The sequence below is a fragment of the Mustelus asterias genome, chromosome 3 (genome assembly GCF_964213995.1).
Source record: "Mustelus asterias chromosome 3, sMusAst1.hap1.1, whole genome shotgun sequence".
Lineage (NCBI taxonomy): Eukaryota > Metazoa > Chordata > Chondrichthyes > Carcharhiniformes > Triakidae > Mustelus > Mustelus asterias.
Window position 1 is genome coordinate 539,401 of NC_135803.1, and position 17,206 is coordinate 556,606.

General features: G+C 47.1%; 1 protein-coding gene across 3 annotated transcripts in view; it reads right to left on the reverse strand.

Moving 5' to 3' along the window:
- Positions 1 to 17,206, reverse strand: part of LOC144486045 (myoneurin-like) — a 108,801-nt gene that overhangs the window by 69,072 nt on the left and 22,523 nt on the right. For all 3 annotated transcript variants that reach the window (XM_078204155.1, XM_078204160.1, XM_078204168.1), the window contains exon 4: positions 15,056 to 15,215. In XM_078204155.1, the coding sequence (XP_078060281.1) occupies positions 15,056 to 15,215 (160 nt within the window). The remainder of the gene's footprint in view (positions 1 to 15,055; positions 15,216 to 17,206) is intronic.

Sequence of the window (17,206 nt, forward strand, 5' to 3'; positions counted from 1 at the left end):
GTTAAAGTCCAACAGGTTTATTTGGTAGCAAAAGCCACACAAGCTGAGGGAGTTCTTCCACAAACCCCAAGAGGCCAACAGCGAACACAATGAGACAGCCAATGAACCGGAACAGCCGACAGAGAGATCCGCAGTGCATCCGAAGAGAAAAGAGTCAACTTGGACTCCTCCGGAAGGCCGCTGCCCTCGACTTGACATGAATGCCCAAGCCGTCAGGAGGTACGTCAACACCAAATTCATCAGCAGCACTCACAAGACAGCCCCGAACATCACCCAAGCACAACGCAACGCCATCCACGCTCTCAAGACCAACCGCAACATTGTCATCAAACCAGCAGACAAAGGAGGGGCCATCGTCAGATTGAACAGAACGGATTACTGCAAAGAAGTGTACCGACAAAGAACAAAGAACAATATAGCACAGGAACAGGCCCTTCGGCCCTCCAAGCCCGCGCCGCTCCCTGGTCCAAACTAGACCATTCTTTTGTATCCCTCCATTCCCACTCCGTTCATATGGCTATCGAGATAAGTCTTAAACGTTCCCAGTGTGTCCGCCTCCACCACCTTGCCTGGCAGCGCATTCCAGGCCCCCACCACCCTCAGTGTAAAATATGTCCTTCTGATATCTGTGTTAAACCTCCCCCCCTTCAGCTTGAACCTATGACCCCTCGTGAACGTCACCACCGGCCTGGGGAAAAGCTTCCCACCGTTCACCCTATCTGTGCCTTTCATAATTTTATACACCTCTATTAAGTCTCCTCTCATCCTCCGTCTTTCCAGGGAGAACAACCCCAGTTTACCCAATCTCTCCTCATAACTAAGCCCCTCCATACCAGGTAACATCCTGGTAAACCTCCTCTGTACTCTCTCCAAAGCCTCCACGTCCTTCTGGTAGTGTGGCGACCAGAACTGGACGCAGTATTCCAGATGCGGCCGAACCAACATTCTATACATCTGCAACATCAGACCCCAACTTTTATACTCTATGCCTCGTCCAATAAAGGCAAGCATGCCATATGCCTTCTTCACCGCCTTCTCCACCTGTGACGTCACTTTCAAGGATCTGTGGACTTGCACACCCAAGTCCCTCTGCGTATCGACACCCTTTATGGTTCTGCCATTTATCATATAGCTCCTCCCTACATTATTTCTACCAAAATGCATCACTTCGCATTTATCAGGATTGAACTCCATCTGCCATTTCTTTGCCCAAATTTCCAGCCTATCTATATCCTTCTGTAGCTTCTGACAATGCTCCTCACTATCTGCAAGTCCTGCCGATTTTGTGTCGTCTGCAAACTTACTGATCACCCCAGTTACACCTTCTTCCAGATCATTTATATAAATCACAAACAGCAGAGGTCCCAATACAGAGCCCTGTGGAACACCACTAGTCACAGGCCTCCAACCGGAAAAAGACCCTTCCACTACCACCCTCTGTCTTCTGTGACCAAGCCAGTTCTCCACCCATCTAGCCACCTCCCCCTTTACCCCATGAGATCCACCCTTTTTCACCAGTCTACCATGAGGGACTTTGTCAAACGCTTTACTAAAGTCCATATAGACGACATCCACGGCCCTTCCCTCGTCAACCATTTTGGTCACTTCTTCAAAAAACTCCACCAGGTTAGTGAGGCATGACCTCCCTCTCACAAAACCATGCTGACTATCGTTAATGAGTTTATTCCTTTCTAAATGCGCATACATCCTATCTCTAAGAATCTTCTCCAACAACTTCCCCACCACGGACGTCAAGCTCACCGACCTATAATTACCCGGGTTATCCTTCCTACCCTTCTTAAATAACGGGACCACATTAGCTATCTTCCAATCCTCTGGGACCTCACCTGTGTCCAGTGATGAGACAAAGATTTGCGTCAGAGACAACTGAACAACGAGGAACACTAGACAGTTACCCGCAGATCCGACCAAAGAACACACCCGTCAACTCAACACTTTGATCAAGATCTTTGATCCAGACCTTCAGAGCACCCTCCATGCTCTCATCCCACGTACTCCCCGCGTTTCAGATCTCTACTGCCTCCCGAAGATACACAAGGCAAATACACCCGGCCGACCCATTGTATCAGGCAATGGGACCCTGTGCGAGAACCTCTCCGGCAATGTCGAGGGCATCCTGAAACCCATTGTACAAAGAACCCCCAGCTTTTGTCGCGACACTACGGACTTCCTACAGAAACTCGGCACACATGGAGCAGCTGAATCAGGAGCACTCCTCGTCACAATGGATGTCTCGGCACTCTACACCAGCATACCCCACGATGATGTCATTGCTGCAACGGCCTCAGTGCTCAGCGCCAACAACTGCCAGTTTCCAGATGCAATTTTACATCTCATCCGCTTCATCCTGGACCACAAGATCTTCACCTTCAACAACCAGTTCTTCATCCAGACACACGGAACAGCCATGGGGACCAAATTCACACCTCAATATGCCAACATCTTCATGCACAGGTTCGAACAAGACTTCTTCACCGCACGGGACCTTCAACCGATGCTATACACTAGATACATCGATGACATTTTCTTCCTTTGGACTCATGGTGAACAATCACTGAAACAACTATATGATGACATCAACAAGCTCCATCCCACCATCAGACTCACCATGGACTACTCTCCGGAATCGGTTGCATTCTTGGACACACGCATCTCCATTAAGGACGGTCACCTCAGCACCTCACTGTACCCCAAGCCCACGGATAACCTCACGATGCTCCACTTCTCCAGCTTCCACCCTAAACACGTTAAAGAAGCCATCCCCTACGGACAAGCCCTCCATATACACAGGATCTGCTCGGATGAGGAGGATCGCAACAGACACCTCCAGACGCTGAAAGATGCCCTCATAAGAACAGGATATAGCGCTCGACTCATTGATCAACAGTTCCAACGCGCCACAGCGAAAAACCGCACTGACCTCCTCAGAAGACAAACACGGGACACAGTACCCTCCGTCGTCCAGTACTTCCCCGGAGCGGAGAAGCTACGGCATCTCCTCCGGAGCCTTCAACACGTCATTGATGAAGACGAACATCTCGCCAAGGCCATCCCCACACCCCCACTTCTTGCCGTCAAACAACCGCACAACCTCAAACAGACCATTGTCCGCAGCAAACTACCCAGCCTTCAGGAGAACAGTGACCACGACACCACACAACCCTGCCACAGCAACCTCTGCAAGACGTGCTGGATCATCGACACAGATGCCATCATCTCACGTGAGAACACCATCCACCAGGTACACGGTACATACTCTTGCAACTCGGCTAGCGTTGTCTACCTGATACGCTGCAGGAAAGGATGTCCCGGGGCATGGTACATTGGGGAAACTATGCAGACGCTGCGACAACGGATGAATGAACACCGCTCGACAATCACCAGGCAAGACTGTTCTCTTCCTGTTGGGGAGCACTTCAGCAGTCACGGGCATTCGGCCTCTGATATTCGGGTAAGCGTTCTCCAAGGCGGCCTTCGCGACACACGACGGCGCAGAGTCGCTGAGCAGAAACTGATAGCCAAGTTCCGCACACATGAGGACGGCCTCAACCGGGATATTGGGTTCATGTCACACTATCTGTAACCCCCACAGTTGCCTGGACCTGCCAAGTTTCACTGGCTGTCTTGTCTGGAGACAATACACATCTTTTTAGCCTGTCTTGATGCTCTCTCCACTCACATTGTTTTGTTTCTTAAAGACTTGATTAGTTGCAAGTATTCGCATTCCAACCATTATTCATGTAAATTGAGTCTCTGTCTTTATATGCCCTGTTTGTGGACAGAATTCCCACTCACCTGAAGAAGGGGCTTGGAGCTCCGAAAGCTTGTGTGGCTTTTGCTACCAAATAAACCTGTTGGACTTTAACCTGGTGTTGTTAAACTTCTTACTAGTGGTGTTCCGCAGGGCTCTGTATTGGGACCTTTGCGTCAGAGGCCCAGCGATTTCATCTCTCATCTCGCTGAGCAGCCTTGGATAGATTCCATCAGGCCCTGGGGATTTGTCAGTCTTTATATTCTCTAAAAAACCTAACACTTCCTCCCTTGTAATGGAGATTTTCTCTAACAGGTCAACACTCCCCTCCGAGACACTCCCAGTCAACACATCCCTCTCCTTTGTGAATACCGACGCAAAGTATTCATTTGGGATCTCCCCTACTTCTTTGGGCTGTAAGCATAATTCCCCACTTTTGTCCCTGAGAGGTCCGATTCTTTCCCTGACATATTCATCTTCCCTGGGAGATGAATATCCAGGGGTATCAGGCGTTTAGGAAGAATAGACAGGAAGGAAAAGGTGGTGGGGTCGCGCTATTAATAAGAGATAATATCAGGGTAGTACTGAGGGATGACATAGGCTCTGAGGAACAAAACGTGGAATCGTTATGGGTAGAGATGAGGAATAGTAGAGGGAGAAAGACACTAGTAGGTGTGGTATATAGGCCCCCAAATAATAATGTTGAGGTGGGGAGGGCTATAAACAAGCAGATAAGGGATGCGTGTAAAAACGGAACGGCAATAATCATGGGGGACTTCAACATGCACATTGACTGGCAGACTCAAGTCGGTAAGGGTGGAATGGAGGAAGAGTTCTTAGAATGCTGTCGGGATAGTTTCCTTGAACAGCATGTTACGGAACCGACGAGGGAACGAGCTATTTTGGATCTGGTATTGTGTAACGAGGTAGGTAGAATTAAGGATCTTATTGTGAAGGACCCTCTTGGGTCTAGTGACCACAATATGGTCGAATTTCTGATTCAGATGGAAGAGGAGAAAGTTTGGTCCTAAACCAGTGTCCTCTATTTGAACAGAGGGAAATATGATAGGATGAGGGATGAATTGGCTAAGGTAGACTGGGAGAGCAGGCTGGCAGGTAGGATAGCTGAGGAACAGTGGAGGATTTTTAAGGAGATCCTTTTCAGTTCTCAGCAAAAATATATTCCAGCAAAAAACAAGGATTGTAAGAAAAGGGAGAACCAGCCGTGGATAACGAAGGAAATAAAGGAGAGTATTAAAATAAAAACAGCTGCGTACTGAGTGGCCAAAAATAGTGGAGAAACAAGTGATTGGGAAAAATTTAAGAAACAACAAAGAGAGACTAAGAAAGCGATAAAGAAAGGAAGGATAGACTATGAAGCTAGGCTAGCAATTAATATAAAAAATGATAGTAAAAGTTTTTATAAATATATAAAAAGGAATAGAGTGGCTAGAGTGAATGTTGGACCCTTGGAGGACGAGAGGGGGGAGTTAATAGCGGGAAATGAGGATATGGCTGAGTCTTTAAATAAGTTTTTTGTGTCGGTCTTCACGGTGGAGGACACAAATAGTTTGCCAAATATTAACGATAGAGGGTTGGCAGCAGGAGAAATACTTAATACAATTAATGTTACCAGAGAGGCAGTGCTGGGTAGACTCATGGGACTGAAGGTGGACAAGTCCCCGGGTCCGGATGGAATGCATCCCAGGGTATTGAAAGAAATGTCAGAGGTAATAGTGGATGCGTTAGTGATTATTTATCAAAACTCGTTGCATTCTGGGGTAGTGCCGGTATGTTGGAAAACGGCTAATGTTACGCCGCTGTTTAAAAAAGGAAGGAGACAAAAGGCGGGTAACTATAGGCCGGTCAGCTTAACGTCTGTAGTAGGGAAAATGCTGGAATCCATTATTAAAGAGGAGATAGCAGGGCATCTGGATAGAAATGGTTCGATCAATCAGACGCAGCATGGATTCATGAGGGGAAAGTCGTGCTTGACGAACATGTTGGATTTTTATGAAGATGTGACGAGGGCGATTGATGGAGGAGAACCGGTGGATGCGGTGTTTTTGGATTTCCAAAAGGCGTTTGATAAGGTGCCCCATAAAAGGCTGCTGAAGAAGATTAGGGCACAGGGGTAGTGTGTTAAAGTGGATTGGGGACTGGCTATCCGACAGGAAGCAGAGTCGGAATAAATGGGTGTTTTTCCGGTTGGAGGAAGGTAACTAGTGGCGTGCCGCAGGGATCGGTACTCGGGCCGCAACTGTTTACCATTTATATAGATGATCTGGAGGAGGGGACGGAGTGTAGGGTAACGAAGTTTGCAGACGACACAAAGATAAGTGGAAAAGTGAATCGTGTGGAGGACGGAGAAGATCTGCAGAGAGATTTGGACAGGCTGAGTGAGTGGGCGAGGATATGGCAAATGGAGTATAACGTTGAGAAATGCGAGGTTATACACTTTGGAGGAAATAATAACAAATGGGATTACTATCTCAATGGAAACAAATTAAAACATGCTACTGTGCAAAGGGACCTGGGGGTCCTTGTGCATGAGACGCAAAAGCCCAGTCTGCAGGTACAACAGGTGATCAAGAAGGCAAATGGGATGTTGGCCTATATCGCGAGGGGGATAGAATATAAAAGCAGGGATGTCTTGATGCACCTGTACAGGGCATTGGTGAGGCCGCAGCTGGAATACTGTGTGCAGTATTGGTCCCCTTATATGAGGAAGGATATATTGGCATTGGAGGGAGTGCAGAGAAGGTTCACCAGGTTGATACCGGAGATGAGGGGTTTGGATTATGAGGAGAGGCTGAGGAGATTGGGTTTGTACTCGTTGGAGTTTAGAAGGATGAGAGGGGATCTTATGGAGACTTATAAGATAATGCAGGGGCTGGATAGGGTGGAGGCGGAGAGATTCTTTCCACTTAGTAAGGAAGTTAAAACTAGAGGACACAGCCTCAAAATAAAGGGGGGTCGGTTTAAGACAGAGTTGAGGAGGAACTTCTTCTCCCAGAGGGTGGTGAATCTCTGGAATTCTCTGTCCACTGAGGTGGTGGAGGCTACCTCGCTGAATATGTTTAAAGCGCGGATGGATGGATTCCTGATCGGTAAGGGAATTAAGGGTTATGGGGATCAGGCGGGTAAGTGGTACTGATCCACGTCAGATCAGCCATGATCTTATTGAATGGCGGGGCAGGCTCGAGGGGCTAGATGGCCTACTCCTGCTCCTATTTCTTATGTTCTTAACCCTTTTGTTCCTAACGTATGAATAAAATGCCTTGGGATTCTCCTTAATCCTGTCTGCCAAGGGCATTTCGTGACCTCTTTTTGCCCTTCTAATTCCTCGTTTGAGTTCTTTCCTACTTTCTTTGTATTCCTCCAGAGCTCCCTCCGTTTTTAGCTGCCTGGACCCAACGTACGCCTCTCTTTTCTTTTTGACCAATCCCTCAACTTCCCTGGTTATCCACGGTTCTCGAATCCTACCCTTCCTATCCTTTTTTACAGGCACAGGCCTATCCTGCAGCCCTAACAACTGTTCCTTAAAAGACTCCCACATGCCAGATGTGGATTTACCCTCAAACAGCCTCTCCCGATCAACAGCTGCCAATTTCTGCCTAATCCCACGAAAGTTAGCCTTCCCCCCAATCCAACACCTTACCCTTGGGACAGAACTCACCCTTTTCCATCACTATCCTAAAGCTAACAGAATTGTGGCCACTTTTTGCCACATGTTCCCCTACCGAAACTTTGAAGACCTGACCGGGCTCATTCCCCAGTACTAGGTCCAGTATAGCCCCCTCTCTAGTCCAGCTATCTACATATTGTTCCAAAGAACCTTCCTGTATGCATTTTACAAATTCCTCCCCATTCAGACTCCCAGCCCTACACGATTTCCAGTCTATACCAGGGAAATTGAAGTCTCCCACTACAACTCTATTTTTCCTGCACCTATCCATTATCTCCTGACATATCCGTTCTGGATATGGCCCCTTGTGATTCACCCCTCAACTAGGGGAACAGCTGTTGCTTACTCACCTTGTCCACACCCCTCAATATTATAGAACATAGAACATTACAGCGCAGAACAGGCCCTTCGGCCCACGATATTGCACCGACCAGTTAAAAAAAAACTGTGACCCTCCAACCTAAACCAATTTCTTTTCGTCCATGAACCTATCTACGGATCTCTTAAACACCCCCAAACTAGGCGCATTTACTACTGATGCTGGCAGGGCATTCCAATCCCTCACCACCCTCTGGGTAAAGAACCTACCCCTGACATCGGTTCTATAACTACCCCCCCTCAATTTAAAGCCATGCCCCCTCGTGCTGGATTTCTCCATCAGAGGAAAAAGGCTATCACTATCCACCCTATCTAAACCTCTAATCATCTTATATGTTTCAATAAGATCCCCTCTTAGCCGCCGCCTTTCCAGCGAAAACAATCCCAAATCCCTCAGCCTCTCCTCATAGGATCTCCCCTCCATACCAGGCAACATCCTGGTAAACCTCCTCTGCACCCTCTCCAAAGCCTCCACATCCTTCCTGTAATGTGGGGACCAGAACTGCACACAGTACTCCAAGTGCGGCCGCACCAGAGTTGTGTACAGTTGCAACATAACGCTACGACTCCTAAATTCAATCCCCCTGCCAATAAACGCCAAGACACCATATGCCTTCTTAACAACCTTATCTACTTGATTCCCAACTTTCAGGGATCTATGCACACATACACCTAGATCCCTCTGCTCCTCCACACTATTCAAAGTCCTCCCGTTAGCCCTATACTCAACACATCTGTTATTCCTACCAAAGTGAATTACCTCACACTTCTCCGCATTAAACTCCATCCGCCACCTCTCGGCCCAACTTTGCAACCTGTCTAAGTCTTCCTGCAAACTACGACACCCTTCCTCACTGTCTACCACACCACCGACTTTGGTGTCATCAGCAAATTTGCTAATCCACCCAACTATACCCTCATCCAGATCATTAATAAATATTACAAACAGCAGTGGCCCCAAAACAGATCCCTGAGGTACACCACTTGTAACCGCACTCCATGATGAATATTTACTATCAACCACCACCCTCTGTTTCCTATCCGCTAGCCAATTCCTGATCCAATTTCCTAGATCACCCCCAATCCCATACATCTGCATTTTCTGCAGAAGCCTACCATGGTGAACCTTATCAAACGCCTTACTAAAATCCATATATACCACGTCCACTGCCTTGCCCCCATCCACCTCCTTGGTCACTTTCTCAAAAAACTCAATTAGGTTAGTAAGGCACGACCTACCTGCCACAAAACCATGCTGACTATCACCTATCAATTCATTACTCTCCAAATAACTATAAATCCTATCCCTTATAATTTTTTCCAACATCTTGCCGACAACAGAAGTGAGACTCACCGGTCTATAATTCCCGGGGAAGTCTCTGTTCCCCTTCTTAAACAATGGGACAACATTCGCTAACCTCCAATCTTCTGGTACTATACCAGAGGCCAACGACGACCTGAAGATCAGAGCCAGAGGCTCTGCAATCACTTCTCTTGCCTCCCAGAGAATCCTTGGATAAATCCCATCCGGACCAGGGGATTTATCTATTTTCAGACCCTCCAGAATATCCTGCACATCCTCCTTATCAACTGTAATACTGTCTATTCTACTCCCTTGCAACCCAGTGTCCTCCTCAGCTATATTCATGTCCCCTTGCGTGAACACCGAAGAGAAATATTGGTTCAATGCTTCACCAATCTCCTCCGGTTCCACACATAACTTCCCTCTGCCATCTATAACTGGCCCTAAACTTGCCCTAACCAACCTTCTGTTCTTGACATACCTATAGAACGCCTTAGGATTCTCTTTAACCCTATCCGCCAAAGTCTTCTCATGTCCCCTTTTAGCCCTTCTAAGCTCGCTCTTCAACTCCCTCTTAGCCAATCTAAAGCTTTCTAGTGCACTACCCGAGTGCTCACGTCTCATCCGAACATAAGCCTCCTTTTTCTTTTTAACCAACAAAGAAACTTTTTTGGTGCACCACGGTTCCCTAGCCCTACCAATTCCTCCTTGCCTGACAGGGACATACCTATCACAGACTCGCAGTAGCTGCTCCTTGAAAAAACTCCACATGTCGGACGTTCCCAGTCCCTGTAATCTCCTAGTCCAACCTATGTTTCCTAATTCTCTCCTAATAGCCTCATAATTACCCTTCCCCCAGCTAAAACCACTGGCCCGAGGTTCATGCCTATCCCTTTCCATCACTAAGGTGAACGTAACCGAATTGTGGTCACTATCACCAAAATGCACACCAACTTCCAAGTCTAGCACCTGGTCTGGCTCATTTCCCAGCACCAGATCCAATATAGCCTCACCTCTAGTTGGCCTGTCTACATACTGAGTCAAAAAACCTTCCTGCACGCTTTGAACAAAAACTGACCCCTCTAACGAGCTAGAGCTATAACAATTCCAGTCAATATTAGTCAAGTTAAAATCCCCCATAACAATTGCCCTATTACTTTCACTCCTAAGCAGGATTGACTCCGCAATCCTTTCCTCAACCTCTCTAGAACTTTTAGGAGGTCTATAAAAGACTCCCAACAGGGTGACCTCTCCTCTCCTATTTCTAATCTCCGCCCATACTACCTCAACAGATAAGTCCTCATCAAACCTCCTCTCTGACACTGTGATACAATCTCTGACCAATAATGCTACCCCTCCCCCTCTTCTACCTCCTTCCCTACTTCGACTAAAACATTTGAACCCCGGGACCTGCAGCATCCATTCCTGCCCCTGCTCTATCCATGTCTCTGAAATAGCCACAACATCGAAGTCCCAGGTACTGATCCACGCTGCAAGTTCACCCACTTTATTGCGAATACTCCTGGCATTGAAGTATACACATTTCAAACCCTGCTCCACCCCACCTCTGCAATGCCGTGCATTGCAGTCCCCATCCATGCATCCCTCACTTTCAGCCCCACTACTCAGGATCCCTCCCCCCCCCCGAATCAGTTTAAACCTCCCTGCATGGCCTTAGCAAATTTACCCCCCAGGATATTGGTCCCCTTCTGATTAAGGTGTAGACCATCCTTCTCATAGAGGTCACACCTTCCCCAGTACGAGCCCCAATTGCTTAAGTACCTGAACCCCTCCCTCCTGCACCATCCCCTCAGCCATGAATTCAAACCTTCCCTCTCCCTATTCCTCTCTAAACTATCCCGTGGTACAGGCAAGAGTCCAGAGATAACCACTCTGTCAGTCTTGGCCTTTAGTTTCCACCCCAACTCCATAAATCCCTGCCTAATATCCCCTTCCCCTATCCTCCCTATGTCGTGTGTCCCCACATGTACAATAACTTGTGGTTTATCTCCCTCCCCCCTAAGAGTCCTGAATACCCTGTCAGACACATCCCGGACCCCAGCCCCTGGTAGGCAACACACCAACCCTGAGTCCCTACCTTTAGTTCCGACCCTCCTATCTGTCCCCTTAATTGTGGAGTCCCCAATCACAAGGCCCAGTCTTTTACAGCCCCTAACCACCTGAGCTTTCTCACTCGGCTCACCCCCAGAGATCTGCTCTCTATGCTCAGTTGATTCCTCCTCAACTGTAGCCTCCAGCACCGAAAACCTATTATGGAGGGGAACCGCCCCAGGGGATTGTCTTCCCGATTGCTTCTTACCCCTCCTCCTGGCCACTTGAGACTTATACACCTCATGTCCCCCCCTCAGCCTTCTCTACTCTAAAGAAAACAATCCAAGCCTATCCAGTTTCTCCTTATAGCTCAAATGTTCCACCCCACCCGGTATCCTGGTGAATCTCCTCTGTACTTCCTCCAGTGCAATCACATCCTTCCTATAATGAGGTGACCAGAACTGCACACAGTACTCCAACTGTGGCCTCACCAAACGCTCTGTACAACTCCAACATTACCTCGTTGCTCTTATACTCTATGCTATGACTGATAAAAGCAAGTGGTCCCACGTGCCTTCTTAACTATCTCTGTCTTTCAGAGATCGGTGAATAAGTTACCCAAAATCCATATGACACTGAGCTTCCTAGTGTCTTGTCATTCATTAAATACTCCCTTGTCTTGTTACTTCGTACAAAGTGCATCAAAGGAGTTTGAAAGGATTTTTTTCCCCCTCATCACACTCAGGAGAATGGAAACTCTAATATTGTTTACTATTTTGTTTGCCTGCACAAAATAGTTACATCGCTCAATATTGGAGCCCCTTCGTTCCACATTTCCATCAGAGTGCCACAACGCTAAAAACTCCTGCTATTTTCTCCCAAATGATCACTTTGCAACATGTTTTCAGCAGCTAGCTTGCTTTTCCCGTTTAAACAAGACAACAACCTGAGCTTCAGCGTGTTATTTTTTTAAAACATCCTCAGCTCTATAATTGCTCTGCAGGGGATAAGTGCTCATGTCTACCTTGCTCATGATGTTCGGAGCACTTGCCAAAGTTTTTTCTATGACTTTTCGTTAATTCTTTTTCTCTCAAGTGGCTAGCAAGCAGTGTTCAAAGTTCTCGTCACCAGCTTTTGTGTTGATGCTATAGTGTGATATTATGCGAGGAAGCACAGAGGGTTAAAAGCTAACAGAGCTTTATTTACAAGGTGCGTTCACTACAGGCTGTTTCTTCACTCTGGTAGTCACCCATGCTGGTGACCTCATAGAATCCTACAGTACAGAAAGAGGCCATTCGGCCCATCAAGTCTGCACCAACCACAATCCCACCCAGGCCCTATCCACATACCCCTACATATTTACCTACTAACCCCTCTAACCTATGCACCCCGAGACACTAAGGGGCAATTTAGAATGGCCAATCAACCTAGCCCGCACATCTTTGGACTGTGGGAGGAAACCGGAGCACCCGGAGGAAACCCACGCAGACACAGGGAGAATGTGCAAACTCCACACAGACAGCGACCCGAGCCGGGATTCGAACCCAGGTCCCTGGAGCTGTGAAGCAGCAGTGCTCACCACTGTGCAACCATGCCGACCTGTGACATCACTTCCAGCAACGACATGCACAATGCTTCCTGAAGGTACGGAGACTCAATATAAATACATAGCAAGGGTTTTTCAGAAGCAGTCGAGATGGGTCACACTCTTGACATTTCTGGCTGAAGATGGGTGGGAAAATGCCAGCTTTATCTTTTGCACAGACATGCTAGGCACTCTCTTTTTGAGGACAGAAAAGCTCACGGAGCCCCCTATTCCTATCAATTATCTAATTTTCCCCATTGTGCACAACTGAATGTAACCGGACTGCAGAGCTCTGACCTGATCCATTGGTTGTGGGATCACTAATCTCAGTTCGGGTCATGCTGCTTTCACTGTTTACCAGGGCCTGGAGAGAGGAGTAATCAAGGTGCAAAAACATCAGGACCCATGCACTAGGGGCAGCTCTGGCTCGCTGCCGGAACAGCAATCAACAGCCAAGTAGGACTTGCCAGATTTCCAGTCCCTCCTTTTTTGCATGCCACAAGAACTGCTGGGTTTCTCTTGGGCATTGTAGCAGCAGATGACTTCTTCACTCTTCAGACCTGGCTAGAACGCAGGGAAGGTAAAGCACTGAATGTCCCGATGTTAAGCTTCCCATCTACACCCTTCCCAGCCTCCTCCCTCCATGGTGTGGCCCTGAGTTTTCCAACCCAACCTCATCCCGCAATGTTGAGGCTCACACTGGTCGACTTTGCCTGCCAAATGGTTAGAGTGCCTTTCACAACCTCACAAAAATGCTTTTCAGCTACTATGATGCAATTCTATGGTCAATGTTGTTATGTAGGGAATTTGGACACCATTACAAGATTCACAAAAAGGTCTAGATGCTGGGGGTGAAATCAGATTTTGGGGTGCTCTGAGGCCCCTGGAAGTTCTGAAATGGAGTTTGTAGCACATACATATACTTCGAATGCAAAGTCTGCAAGGTGCCAGAGTGGTGAGGAGTAAGCCAAGGTTAGGCTTAAGGAGAAGCCTAGGGCCATGATTTTCCTCCCTGCTCCTGCATTTGGTGTATGGACACACGATTGTCAGGGAGTTCCAGGATATCTGACCCAATGACAAATGAAGGAACTGCAATATAGCTCCAAGTCAGGATGGTGACTGGCTTGGAGGGGACTTGCAGGTGGTGGTGTTCCCATGCAACTGCTGCCCTAACCTTTCTGGGCAGTAAAGACACCGGCTTAGAAGGTGCTGTCGAAGGAGCCTCAACAAGTTATAGAGTCAGAGGTTTACAGCATGGAAACAGGCCCTTCAGCCCAACTTGTTCATGCCACCTTTGTTTTTTTAAAACCCCTAAGCCAGTCCCAATGGCCCGCATTTGGCCCATATCCCTCTATACCCATTTTACCCATGTAACTGTCTAAATGCTTTTTAAAAGACAAAATTGTACCCACCTCTACTACTACCTCTGGCAGCTTGTTCCAGACACTCACCACACTGAAAAAATTGCCCGTCTGGACACTTTTGTATCTTTCCCCTCACCTTAAACCTATGCCCTCTAGTTTTAGACTCCCATACCTTTGGGAAAAGATATTGACTATCTAGCTGATCTGTTGCCGCAGGACTTCACCCCTCTCTACCAATGTTACTGATTTGGGTCACAACATCTGGCTGTCCACCTTCTCCCTCGGACTGTAAAATAAATCAGCCTGTCTATAAACAGTTGGCCCTGACTGTACAAGAGGAAGTGAGATATGAAGTATTGGACATTTTTGTTAGCGCGATACACATTTATTCATAAATGTATACATTCAATCCCCAAGAATGAAAACAACAAAAACCTCAGATTACCTTTTAATCGAGGAATTGTGTCATTCAGTCCCTCTGCTCTTGGTGATATGAATATAGAATCCCTACAGTACAGAAGGAGGCCATTCAGCCCATCAAGCCTGCACCGACAACAATCCCATCCTATCCCCGTAACCCCACATATTTACCCCAATTCCCCCAAAACTAGGGTCAATTTAGCATGGCCAATCAACCTAACTTGCACATCTTTTGGACTGTGGGAGGAAACTGGAATACCTGGAGGAATCCCAAGCAGACACGAGGAAAATGTGCAAACTCCACACAGTCTCCCAAGCTGGGAATTGAACCCGGGTCCCCGGCGCTGAGAGGCAGCAGTGCTAACCACTGTGCCGCCATGCTGCCCAAACATAAACAGCTCATTGGCAATAAAACAGCAAATCTGACACAAGGTGGGACATTGATGGATTGGGCACAAAGTTGAACTTCATGCAATGTGTGGAATATATTTACCTGACATGAATTTTCAGGTTACTGGAAGTTGCAAACTGAAGGTTGCAGACGTCACAAGCATATGGCTTCTCCTCACCGTGGTGCATGCGATTGTGGAAGACTAGCTGACATTTCTGGGCAAAACTTTTATCGCACATGTCACATTGATAAGGCTTCTCACCTGCAACAGGTTACAGCAGTACATCAGCTTGCAGGAAAAGACTCTTACATCCCACAAATTGAAATTTAGAAAGAGGATATGCAGCGCATGTGTGGCGGCATGGTGGCACAGTGGTTAGCACTGCTGCCTCACAGCACCAGGGATCTGGGTTCGATTTGATTCTCGGTTCGGGTCACTGTGTGCGGAGTTTGCACATAGTACCCGGAGGAAACCCACACTGACATGGGGTGAATGTGCAAACTCCACACAGACAGTCACCCAAGGCCAGAATTGAACCCGGGTCCCTGGTGCTGTGAGGTGTCAGTGCTAACCACTGTGCCACCTTTGGAGAGGCATGCTAAGGGTAGAGGAAAGGGTGTGAGGGTTGGAGAGCTGTCCAGTGTCAGGTGTTGGCTCACATTTAGTTTAATATTGGTCCTACACACTCTCATAGGTAATGTTTCAATCAGCGTAGAATCCCTCACATTTGTCTAGGGCTACTAGATATTAGATTCGTCTAAAAATTACATTTGTGAAAATACTGTACTATTGTCCTGCAGAGTTAAATGCCATCCCAACCCTATTAGAATTAATTTCTTCCTCATGAGAATATCAATTGAATTCAGTGAGAAATGAACAAAGACAAACAGGAAAAGCTGCAAAGGAACAAGGGGTGAGCTTTAAGGAAGAGATGTTTCAGGTACAGGCTTGGCACATTCCAACAAGGGTAAAAGGCAAGGGATCCAAAAGCTTGGATGATGAGGGGGACAAGAGAATATGATAAAACAAAAAAAAAGAGACTACATGATGCATATCAAGTGAATTCTTCAAGCAAGAACTAGGCCAAATACAATTAGTTATAGCGTTTTACAGTATGGAATGAGACTCTTTAGCCCATCACGTCTGCGCCAGCACCTACCTATTCTAATCGCATTTTCCAGCACTTGGCCCATAGCCTTGTATGCTGTGGCTGTTCCAAGTGCTCATCTAAATGCTTCTTCAATGTTGTGAGGGTTCCCACCTCTACCACCCTTTCAGGCAGCGAGTTCCAGATCCCCACCACCCTCTGGGTGAAAAAGTCTTTCCTCACATCTCCTTTCAACTCTTGCCTCTTACCTTAAATCTATGCCCCCTGGTTACTGACCCCTCTAAAAGGGGAAAAGTTCCTACCTATCCATCCTATCTATGACCCTCAATTTTATACATCTTAATCAGGGCCCTCCTCAGCTCCAAGGAAAACAACCCCAGCCTATTCAGTCTCTCTTGATAGCTGTAACGCTCCAGCCCAGGCAACATCCTGGTGAATTTCCTCTGCATTCTCTCCAGTGCAATCACATCCTTTCTATAGCATGGTGACCAGAACTGCACAGAATACTCGAGCTGTGGCCTAACTAACATTTTATACAGCTCCATCATAACCTTCCTGCTCTTATATTCTTTGCCTCGATTAATAAAGGCAAGTGTCCCATATGCCTTCTTACCCACCTTATCTACCTATTCTGCTTTCTTAAAAGATCTATGGACATGTACACCAAGGTCCCTCTAGTCATCTGGATTTCCCAAAATGCATCACCTCACTTTACAGGGTTAAATTCCATTTGCCACTGTTCTGCCCATCAGACCAGGCCATCTACATCACCCTGAAACCCAAGACTTTCCTCTTCACTATTTTCTGTGAACTTACTGATCTCACTTCCTACATTTATGTCTAGATCATTAATGTACACTACAAACAGCAAGGGATTCAGTACCAATCCCTACAGTACATGGGTGAGGTGCCTGAAGATTCGAGTGTGGCAAATGTTGTGCCTTTGTTTAAAAAGGGCTGCAGGGAAAAGCCTGGGTACTACAGGCCAGTGAGCCTCACATCTGTAGTGGGTAAATTGTTGGAAGGTATTTTGAGAGACAGGATCTACAGGCATTTAGAGATGAAAGGACTGATTAGGGACAGTCAGCATGGCTTTGTGAGTGGAAAATCATGTCCCACAAATTTAATTGAGTTTTTTGAAGGG